The sequence below is a fragment of the Sphaeramia orbicularis genome, chromosome 8 (assembly GCF_902148855.1).
Source record: "Sphaeramia orbicularis chromosome 8, fSphaOr1.1, whole genome shotgun sequence".
Taxonomy (NCBI): domain Eukaryota; kingdom Metazoa; phylum Chordata; class Actinopteri; order Kurtiformes; family Apogonidae; genus Sphaeramia; species Sphaeramia orbicularis.
This window is the reverse complement of record NC_043964.1, coordinates 39,952,258-39,964,590: the sequence shown is the minus strand read 5'-3', so window position 1 is coordinate 39,964,590 and position 12,333 is coordinate 39,952,258. Positions and strand designations below refer to the sequence as shown.

General features: G+C 36.9%; 1 protein-coding gene across 1 annotated transcript in view; it reads left to right on the top strand.

Annotated features, from left to right (window-relative positions):
- LOC115424114 (protein shisa-8) overlaps nt 1-11,370 on the top strand; it is a 203,516-nt gene extending 192,146 nt beyond the window's left edge. The window contains exon 4 of the mRNA XM_030141217.1: nt 10,027-11,370. Within this exon, the coding sequence (XP_029997077.1) occupies nt 10,027-10,520 (494 nt within the window). The 3' untranslated portion in view covers nt 10,521-11,370. The remainder of the gene's footprint in view (nt 1-10,026) is intronic.
- The last annotated feature ends 963 nt before the right edge of the window (nt 11,371-12,333 follow it).

The following is a 12,333-nucleotide window of genomic DNA, read 5'->3' as shown; positions in this document are numbered from 1 at the left end:
GCAGTTGAATACCCTCTCAGAGCTTCAAAAGTAATGCAAAGAAATACATTTTTCAACAAAGAAATAACACAAAATTTAAAAAAAGATAATAAGTGGATGTGAGTTAAAGCCGCTGTGTTTCTCTATGTGGTAAATGCTGGTAAATTTGAAAGAAAAAACAGATAAAAAACGGTACCAGCAGTGTCTCCCCGTTTAAACGTGGTATTAACATGAATGATCACTTGAATTTGGATCTCACTATTAAACTACATGTAAATAAAAATGTTCACCTATGACACGGACCATCTTTCATCTCCAGTTGAATGGGGTGGTTTTGTAATATTATTCTGTAAATTAAATTCAGTACGGCAGCTTTAAAGGTGGAATATTTTAAGTGCTCGTAGCTACGTCATGAAGCAACACTGTGAATCAGTCAATATGCTAATTTAAACATTTTAACATTAGATTAAAACAGTGGTTCCCAACCTTGTCACCCCATTTTAATATCACAAATGTCTGGCCACCCCAGACATTCAAAACGGAGACATTTTTTTTTTTTGCTAAAATTGATTTGTTTTTGATCATGTAATAGTTTGCTATACTATGTTGCAAATAAACGTTAATTTTAGACAACATTTAGGCTATATAATGTATATTATTATGGACGGAGGCAGAAAAGCCAGGTGTAGATTACTGCACAAAATGAGAATTTGATTTTCCTTGGTCAGGATATGTACAGTCAGTCAAGCTTGGATTTACAAGGCTGACAATTAATACTGAACAAACAATAACTCAAAGTATGAATTATGAAAGAGCTGCAGCATCTGAAACTGACCACAATAAACATTTGAAAGATAAACAGTCCCACAGTGCTTCAGTTTCAGCTACACAGTTTGTCATGTCTTTTATGTACTAGGATTGTCTCTGTCAACTCATTATATATTTTTTTTATTTGTAAGGTTTTTTTTTTGGTTTTATTTTGTTTTTTTTAATCAATTACTAGAAATTTCAGGTGACCCCATTTGAATTCCAGGATCCCGACCCCAAGGTTGAAAAACACTAGATTCAAATGTAAAAATGTTTGCATGAGGTGCAGTTTAGTGATGACTGAATCTGCAAGCACTTAAAATTTGTTTTTTCTACCAGGTTACATAACCATTGGTAATTATATGTCCTCATTTGTTTAAAAAAAAAAATTAAAAAAGCAGCGAAGAGTCATTGTCATGCACTCAGGCAGTACTACACATATGAAGCACAAACAACATTCTGGAGTCCTTTGTGAAATTCTGTTTAAAACACTTTACCATGTTGCAGTTAATGCACTGTCTTTCACTTGCACAGATGACATTCACAGAGTAGGCAGTCCTTCAACACACCCAAGGATGAATTCACATTCACATTGTTAAATGAAAGTGGTCTTCTGCATCACAAACTACCTGTGAATGTGGTCTGTACGATCAGATCTCACTGTGTCCCCACTCCATCTTGACTGTGTTTATATTCCACTCACGATTAACCCTTAGGGGTCTGAGCCTACTTTGGTCGTTTTTGAGTACTTTTGATTTTGCCTTTATATACGATATAAAGAAATGTTTACTATACCCATGTTTGGTACCTTTTTTTTTTTCAGCACAACTTCATCTACCTCATCTGTCTATAATTTTTTCACTTCAACATACTATATCAACACAAAAGGACTTAAAAACACAAAAAATATAAAAATCTGATTTGAAAAATGTATATAATTTACTGCACAAATAACACAAAGATGCTCAACAAACATTTTCAAAGACTTTAAAAATGAATATTGGTTCCAGATATTAGGTATATATAATCAAAATTGTACTAAAATAAAACTATACTCAAATATTTGACGTAAAAGTACCCTTCTGGTCCTCCTGGTTTCCGCATCTGGTTCAGATGGGGTTATTCTCACCTTTACCTGTAATGCTAATGCTGTCTATGGATTAGAATCTGTAGATTCAGCCATTTTTTCCATTTTGAAAAAGGATAAAAAATGACAAAGATATAGTAAGAAATATAACGCCCGTCCCATCTCATTTTTATACTTTTACTCATGTTTCTTTGCTCTGGTTTCAAAACGTCATATCTCCAGTTGTATTTGTTCTATCAACATCAAATAAAAAGTGGGAGAGTGTTTCAAATCCACACTTTGGAATGCAATTATCCCCAGTGGTCTACGTGACTGACTTCTGACGCTACGATGTATTGAAAATGTCATGTGATTCAGTCACGGGGCCGTGACCGTGGACCCCTAAGGGTTAAGGCCAGGCCTGAACACCTCAACAGAAGCTTTTGTAGTGACTCGGAGCTGTGGACCCACAGTGGACAGCCACACCCACTAATCACATACAGAGAATGAGAAAACCCCACCACACAATAGGCGGTATATGATGTGTCTATGTTTAAACATTTTTATAGAACTGCTAAATTAGGCATAACACTTAAAGTGCAGGGAGCCCACAGCTGGTAAAGCAGGCTTTTCAAGCTGCCAGAATCATGCAATGCACTTTGCTGAACAGACACATAAATATCAAGCGGCTTATTTCCTTTTCAGTGTGTGAAAAATGTATGTAAATGTGTTCTTTGTTGCTTACAGTTGCACACACAGCATAAACATAGAACATAGGACACAATACAAATGTATTCACATGTGCAGACACTGACATAAATACATACTAATCCTCAACAAGTTCCTACTGCAACAGTTAAGTCAAAGCAAAACAGTTCCTCGCTCCATTCTCCATTCAACAACTTTATAGCTGAATAAAAACTTTATATTTCTCCTAAAGTGCTGTTTTGTCCAGTTAAACTAGATTAGTTCAGAGCATTTGTTGGTTTTCTATTTCTTCCTGCACTCTACACTGACAGAACACTTAACTGCTTGTTATTGGACAAACTGCTGGTGTAAATCTAGATTAAAATTAAATATTCAAGCCCGTTTTAAGAGCCAACTGGCCTATGAGATAATTGAACATTAAACTGGTTTTACTTATGATGATCAAAACACAGAGAAAGAAAGATCGGCTTTAAATTTTGGATCATTAGGAGAATCTTCCTGACAGAGTAAATCACTATAGAGGTTAAGTGAAGCAATGCCTCAGGTATTATTATCATTTGATACCAATTATACAACACAGTTTCCTGACACACATCACTGAGTTATCGTTATAAAATCACCAGAGTCTAATGGTCAAAATACAAAGCTCTTCAATATACGTTCAAGGTCAGAAGATGCACTTCGAGAGGCATACCGGTTGAGTCAGGAGATTCTAAAGGGGCTTGTGAGTCCAGTCAATGGTTTCATCATACATGCATGCGTGAACACTGACTAATGAAAAGCTGCATTGACTGACATTAATTACCACCAATTAAACTCAACTGGTCATACATCAGCAACCCAGAGTATAGGCAGAGGACCAGACCCATCTGCACCAGGACCGTCACAGCTATCACACACTCACCTTATGGCAATTATTTGAGGCAACAGCAATTATTTTGCATTATCCTCATTATCATCTCCACTCAATTGTATAAAACTATACGGCCTGATCACAATGAAGGGTACCAGAAAAGGTGCACATATAGATAAAAAAAATAATAATGCTCTATCAAAAAAATCAGACAGGCCATTTAATTTGTCTGATATTTCTCTTTTAAAGTCCAACATATTTTTGTATTATGGTGTCTACTAAAAATTTCGCAGGCTTGTACCCCTGTCAAATCAAAAATTATTGGGTGTACAGACACTCCAGCCTAATAGCCTCCATATTTAATGCCTACAAAGATATACAAATGTTTCAGCACTCAGGATAATCATGCATTGTTTATTGCATAGATGTCGTGTCCAAAGCATGCGTGCTGAAAAATTCCATATATTGACAGAAACAATAAAATTAGACCCACATATTTTGAATATGGTGTACGGACACTACTTGATGTACGGACTCTACAAGATTGGAATGGAAATCTGGCTTACCACATGGTCGCATCTGTGTTAGATCTGTAACTAAGTCTTCCTGGTACAGGAGGAAAGAAACATTTGTGAACAAGTTATAACAATATATCTATAAGGCACATACGTGATATTATTGATGGAAGTATATTGGTGTACGGACACTACATGAATTTTGGTGAACAACGCGCCATTGAAAACATGCGGTTCGATGTAAACATCCGTTTGACACATTGTTCCCAAATTTTCTGCAGCCAGGGAGCAGACCAAAATCTGTCTAGTTGTGCATATTTAGTCATAATAATACTGAAATAACAGGTTCCCATTCTATTATTACAATTAAAGGGCTGTAAAAGAAGGGTTTTCACAACAAAATGGTGTTAATACTGAAAACAAGAATTGATAATCAAACAGCTGTTCAACAAAAATGATCAATAAATGAAAAGCAATGTGATGTGTGTATTTTGTAATAAAAGGGACACAGGAGTTGAGTAGTAATTATTTATTGTGTTACAAAACATGATGTACAATAATTTTGCTCTCTTATAACAATAAAATTGTGCACATGTTTTCACGCTCATTGGGTCGCCATTTTATCAGTTTTTATCCGATTTTCTTCAAATTTGGAGGATTGCAAGATCTAGTAATAAGATGGCCAAAGAAACATTTTGGGAATGGTTTTGGGGGTATCTTTTTGCAATACTGATTAATAACTGATGCAAATATACTTCTACACCTTGATTGTGATCAGGCAGATAAATATTATATCCCTATCACTATTTCTACATCACTTTAAAGTATTTGAGAGTTCCTTTGATAATGTCATCTCTTTTGAACCCCACCCATTGTTTAATTGTACACAAGTGGATTTAAGGGAAACACCATTCAACACTGAGCCCATTTTCATGACCATAAAATCCAATAACTGGGAGGAATCAGATAATTGGAATAATTAAATATGATACATATACATGCACTTCAGAAACGTGATAATTGAAAAGCCCTGGTCTAGACGTTTCAGTCCATTATCAGATTTCTTTCGCAGCACGTATATATGCAGTTATGGTAGACTCAAACTTCCTATTACTGTCTTCCAATCACATTTTACTTCTATTTTCTACAATTTCTTTTTTTTTTTGTTGTTTTTTTTGTTTGTTTTAGACATGCACAGATGTAAAGTCCGAGAACTGGGCAGAAATCCAGGTGTTTTGATCCGATATGTCACAATCAGATAACTGCTGTTATCTGATAAAGTATATCAGATTACACTGTTTACACTAGGGCATAAGTGACTTCAGATTTTTTCAGATTGACTTATTTGCCAATGAAGTCGAAGTCAAGTCGACTAGTCGTATGATGACATCATCACATTGACAGCGGAGGAAAAACACAGACACACAGCTGTTCAACAATGAGCAACTTGTACTAAAGTTCATTGGAACATTAACAAAGTACAGTAAAGAGCAGAATCAAAAACTTGCAAGACACAAGCATCAACAGTCCTTCTCAAACATTTAACCAAACTAAACATGGACTAAAACCTTGAATTTTCTTTTAAATTTAAATGAACAACATAAAGTGGGAAAAGGCTAAGACAGTGGCAGCCAAGACGCACAGCATGTTAGAGAAAAGAGTGCATTGTCTTCATGAAATAAATGAACAGAATAATCCAAACACACTGTCGGTCCACATTATTATTCAGTATTGGTGGTTCTTACATGGTTCACAGAACATTACTGAGACCATAGTTTTTCTAGATCACAGTCATTTTAGTAGTCCTACTCTGAGTCGTCTTCTTCCTTCAGTCTTGGCCTTGCACTAGTGATGCCCGAGTTGTTTTTTTTTTTCAACCCGCTTTTGTGGAATCATTTGACCCGCTCCACAAATAAAGTGACATTTTTCTGACCCGCACCAACCCAACCTGGGTCCACTGATCCACATATCACTACCTTACGCTCCATGTTTTCATGTATACAGATGAGAGTATCTACATGCACTGAATGAAGCCTCGAGTGCTGTTGTGTGATGGAAGGGAGAGAGAGAGAATAACACACGACTAATCGACTCCTCCAAAGTAACGTCAACTTGTGCCAAAGATGTCGATGCATCGTCAAACCGGCTTTTCTGTTAATGCCCTAGTAGGGATGTAACAATTACCGGTATAATGATCAACTGTGGTAAAACTGAAGACTGTTAGTGTGATGATTGACCATGTGGAGGGGGAAACACACCAGGAGGCTGGAATAATCTTCACCGCAGTATGATTTATTTACAGTGTTAGCCCAGGTGACATTGCCGATTGAGCTGTGTTAGTGAAAAAAAAAACAAAAAAAAACCTAAAAAAAAAAAAAAAAACTCAACTAACTGATGAAAAACAGCTTGACAAAACATAAGGAAAATCAGTCTTCAACAACAGAAAATAAAGCTCTGCCCACAGCTAAGGACAACCAGCTTCAGTGACCTGCTTCACTCAAGCAGAGCCACACTTCTCCTCGAGGAGCTTCTACTCCAGGCTTTTTATACCCGTTGCCCCTCCCACATGAACAAACCAATCACAAATGTTCAGTTTACCTTTCAATTAACATTTACTGGAATATTACTGATATCTTGACCTATACCTCATTTCACTACTTTTATTTAATACTTCCCCAAAAAGTCTCTAACAGTTTAAACCTGGTTTAGAGCATTTTTAAGGTTAACTACTGGCCAACTCACAAAACTCCCCTCTGATGGCTGCCACCCTTGGTAAGTTCCTGATGCCCTCTACTATAAAAGGTTTGGGAACCTCCCTCTTCCTGTTTGTCTGTCAGGCCTGGGATCTGGTGATGAGATGGAGAGAGCATGGAGTGAGCATCAAACAGTTAGGTAACAAAAGGAACAAAAGAACCAGACTTAAGCTATGCAAAATGTGTTTTGATCTGTGGGCCCATTATGTAACTATTTCTAAGGATGCAAAAATGATAAATATGAAATTAAAATATGATTAATAGAAACAAACAAAACTAGACCAGCTAAGCTAGCAGGCCCAAACCCATGCTACCCCTGTCACTCCAACCCAGAACCAGGCCCAGAGCCTGAGAACAAAGGACACAGGTTCAACCCACTCACAGGACATGGGCTGCCACCATGACAGTTAGTATTTCCGTTTAAATTCTAATTATCATGATAACCGTGTTTGATTACCGCACTTTCAGGGGAAAAAACCCTATGTAAAGATATGCTTTTACGTCAAATATTTGAGTATAGTTTTATTTATTACAAATTTGATTTTGTATACCTAATATTTGGAACCAATATTCACTTTTAAACTCTCTGGAAAGGTTCGTTAAGCATCTTTGTGTTATTTATGCAATAAATTATATACATTTTTCAAATCGGATTTTATATTTTTTTGCGTTTTCTGGCCTTTTATGTTGATATAGTAGGTTAAAGTGAAAAAAATAGTAGGCAGAGGATATAGATGAAGTTGTGCTGAAAAAAACAGATACCAAACATGGGTATAGTAAACATTTCTTTATGTAGGATATAAAGGCAAAATCAAAAGTACTGAAAAACGGCCAAAATAGGCTCAGACCACTAAGGGTTAATATTTGAACGTTTCTGCCAACAGAAGGTACATTGTGGCTATTATTTTATTTGTTTTTTTGTTTTTTAGTACAACTTGGTTAAAATAATTTCTGTGTGTGTATAAGTACTTTTTTAACATTTTGAGCACAATTTCAACAATACTGCGATAATAATGATAACCGTGATAATTTTGGTCACAATAACCATGATATGAAATTTTCATATCGTTACATCCCTATGCCCTAGTTTACATGATCACTTGAATAATCTGATAACTCTAGAAATCAGATGATGATTAGTTTTAGTGTCCATGTAAACTAATACATGGTTCTCCTCCAGTATTCTATATGTATAAATTAACTACTGTTAGACTGGCAGTAGTATAAATGAACAGAAAAATGGAATCATTAAATGCAAATACAAAAGAGAAATTTTTATTAGTGTGACAGTTACAGTAGTAGCTGCACCTGTTTATTTCTAAGAAAGACTCGTGAAAGAGAATTTAGGGAATTCTGGCAGAAAAAGTCTAAAAGCAAGAACAAAAAGATAGGAAGCCTGAAAGTTTGGAGGACTGAGAGAAAAACATAGGAGGCACTTCTACTTCTTCTTCTTCTTCTTCTTCTTCTTCTTCTTCTTCTTCTTCTTCTTCTTCTTCTTCTTCTTCTTCTTCTTCTTCTTCTTCTTCTTCTTCTTCTTCTTCTTCTTCTTCTTCTTCTTCTTCTTCTTCTTCTTCTTCTTCTTCTTCTTCTTCTTCTTCTTCTTCTTCTTCTTCTTCTTCTTCTTCTTCTTCTTCTTCTTCAGTATCTCCAGGAAAATGGTCAAATGAAGCAGGGCAAAGTAAACAAGGTTGTTAATGTCTTAAGGCCAGACTGTGTATAAGGGGGAGGGCAGTGATGATGACCGAACAGCAGAGTCAAGTTCCACTCATGGAGATTGGCCTAATCTGACTCGACATGCTAAACCCACTCTATTTTTATTCCCTACAATTTTACCCAGTGCACACTCATTCTGCTTTTTCTTTTTTTAACCTCTATGGTACAGACCTTACATGATGCTTACTGACACACACATACACTCAGCTTCACCTTCTTTGCCTTGGCTTTCATTTTATTTCCTTAAGTGACAGATTTTCCTGGAAAGCCTGTGGGTGAACTGTGTGTGTAATGTGTGTGTGACTTAAAGCAGATGAGGCAGCTGACTCATTCCATAGTCTCCTCTTCATTACTGCCTTGCTCACACACCCAACAATACTGGTTCTTTAATTAGACTGAAAGAGATATAAATATCAAAAGTGTGAGAGAGAACTTTGCCCTTTTCGACAGTTCTCATGTATTAACCTGATACGCGATAAAAGAGCTCGGTCTTTATCCTCAAAGTTTCACCTCATTAGTTACAACAGGGGGTACGTGTACCCCCAGGGGTACTTGAAAAAGCTTAGGGGGTACTTTACATTTTTTGGGAAAAATACATTAAATAAGTCATCATGTACTGAATATAAAATAAATAATGAGAATTAATACTGAAATATAAAACACAATAAATACATTCATATAATAAAAGTGGCACATATGATAAAAGTGTCATCTTGTTTAAGCTTTGGTAACATTTTAAGAACATTTCTAATTTACATTGTTCAAAATGAGTTTATTTGAGTAATTGAGTAATTATTTTTTGTTGATGAAAGGTTCATTTATTCATTTATGACCATTTAATTATTTTTTCTTAGCAATGAAAGAAGGCACTTTTAAGTTTATATTTTGCATATAGTTTGCTCATTAAGATTTGTTATTTTTAATATATCAAAGTTAAACATATGTTGTTTGTTTACAAAGACACCTTTGGCACAGGAACAAATGCCTCATTTTTTGGATCAAAATTGAGAACCACTGAGTTACAAGAAATGGAAATTAATGCTTATTACAGTAATGACAAGAATAATTCATAAGAAAGATTAAGATCATTTGTTTGGCCCTAATTGCAGAGATCATTTACCAGTAATTTGTTTCTTCAAGAATGTTGAGAAAATACATTACAAATTTGGGAATCTTTGTACAAAATGAAAAATAATTCATTCTTTGTAAATATTCATGAAATGTAATTTTTAAAGTGAGCATTTTATTATATGTGATTAGATGCATACATTTATGTGGAGATGTGATATTACCAGTGATGTCAGCTGTATGTAACTTTATACTATTGGACACTTTCACTTTAGTTGGGCCATGTACCAGTGTAAAGAAACATGGTATATTATTTGAAGCAACTGTAGTTTAATTCATTTGTAGTGACTGTGGTTAATCTACTTTGACCTGTAGGAGTTTAAGGAACATGAACTGGAAACTGTTGGTTTTTTGTGACATGTATGTCTTTGATTTAAAAAAACATAAAAGTTTTATTTATAAAATCTGTATCACTCATTCAGTAAAATATTACATATCTAATACTAACATTTTCTCCTCATCTCTGTCTTGTTTTTCTTCCTTTCTTTCTGCCTCCTTATCCAGACACGGCTGCAAGAGACTACTACAAAAGCTACCCAATGGTAGATTATACCCACCGCCAGTCACCTCCCACTTTCCAGCCAATCAACTTCCACCCCAAGGACAAGCCCTTCCTCCCACCGCCTGACATCCACGCGCCACTGGCGATCACCATCAATGCCTCCCAGATCCCCAAGCCTAAGATCTCCAAGACCAACACCCACCCGCTGACCTCTAGCTCGGCCTTCAAAGCATGGGACCCCAGTAAGAGCCACATCCAGCATCCGGTGGCCACACATATGGGCCTCCAGGGCCCACACCACCCCATCCAGCAGCAACAGCACCAACCTCTGCACCAGCAGAACAGCCGACGACAGGCCTACTCCAACAAGCGGCAGTTCAGCATCGAGACGCTGCCTGAGCTCTTCTCACAGCCGCTGGGCTACGGCCACTCACCGCACATGCACCCTAAGCACAAGGGACTGCCCACCAACAGCAAGACAGAGGTCACGGTCTGAACATGAGGATGCATGGATAGGCTTATAAATAGACAGAAGACCCCGAGGAGACAAGAGGAGAGTAAGGGACTTACTCAAATATCTTTAATATCCACAGCCATAAAGGCGAAAAGGGAGCAAGCAGATATCGTGTTTTCTTGCTCTGCATTTTCCTCATCATTGTTGATAACAAAATTAATAATATCATGAGTGATATGTGTGTACTTTTAAAACCACTGGATCAAAAGAGCAACCTCATATAACTGAAGGTGGCGGATTGACGGTGCTGGCTTTAACTCTTTGAACCAGGAGGCTCTTTAAATAATTGAGTGGCCTCTCGGTGTGTTGGCGCAGCTCTCTCCTCCTTCTCCTGCTCCTTTCAACCCCCTCATACCTCAATGACACTCTGCACTGGTCTGTAGCACCACTCCAACACGCACAAAAGCCCCACACGCAGACGCTAGTCACCCCACAAACTCCCTCCTGCACACACGAGCACAATTGCAAACAACAGAAATTGTGTTAAGGGAGTGTTTCCCGTAAGACTTTGGCTTCCCATCAGCGGAGACAATGCCATTGTGTTGTCAGCTCCCACTGCCCTCCAGCCCTCGGGAGAGTGAGATATCAGCCTGGCAATTCATACCAGAGGAGGAGGAGGCCAGCAGGAGGAGGGGGGATGTTTATTCATCTCATTCCAGGGGCAAATGAGATGAGAAGGATCTGAACCATGTACAAACACACAATACACACTTGTCAAAAATTACAGAAGGTTCCCAGCAGTGTCAGAGACCACAGGCCCCAAAAATACACAAAAACTGAAACACAGACATCTTGTACTGCTTCATGTACACACACAGATCCTAAGATAAAGGGGAATACATAGGTAAGCTCAGTTGTTGGCATTTATAGCAGTATACTGTGCTGCTGATGTAAGACAGTTCCCTGTGTTTCTATGGATGTTTATGACTTAAGAAAAACAGGATGTGTCATGATGACAAGTCTATGCTGTATTCAGAAAGGTCAATACACAGTCATCCTCTGCTCCACTAGGGGTTTCACATATAAGACAATGTTTGAGTCAGAGAAATGTCACATGATGTTCCACGAAGAGGTATCTGGTGGTACCAGGGGGTGAAATTAAAAACATCAAAAACATATCAATAATGGGAAAGAAAACATGTGCTTTGTCTGTCCTGTAGCTCACATTTCTTTCTCATAGGGTTGAGCGATAAACTGTGTGACAGTAGAAATGTATCAGTAGAGATTTCACATGATCTTGAGTGATCAGAGTGCCAGACATTTGCACACTGTAGTTTATTTATGACAGTGTTATTGTTTTCACTTTGATTCTTAAAGCTTCCATTTTGAAGGACAATTAACACTTTTTTGTGTTTGTTTCTATGGCATCAACATACATAAAAAATTAAGTAAAAAAGAGTGATGAACTAAAAAAAAAGTCATAGATGAATAGAATTACCTTTTTGTGATTTTATATATATAATATCAAATTACATACATCATAATAGAAGATTAAGACACACCTCTGCTTCTACATATTAATTTCATAGACATTATGTAAAATGTAATGCCATGAGTCTTTGTTTCACTACATATTTATTTAGCTAAGCTAATAGCAAACAGATTACCGACACACTAATTAGCAGTTCTATTAATGACTTGGAAAACGTGTAGTTGTGTGGGGTATTTATTTTGTGTACTAATCACACACCGGCAAATGAACAAGCAAGCTCTATATTTTCTCAGCCTGTAAATGTTAGGACATTTCATTCCTGGCCACGTCAGTGTCCATAAACCCCTGATTCTTTGGTAACTT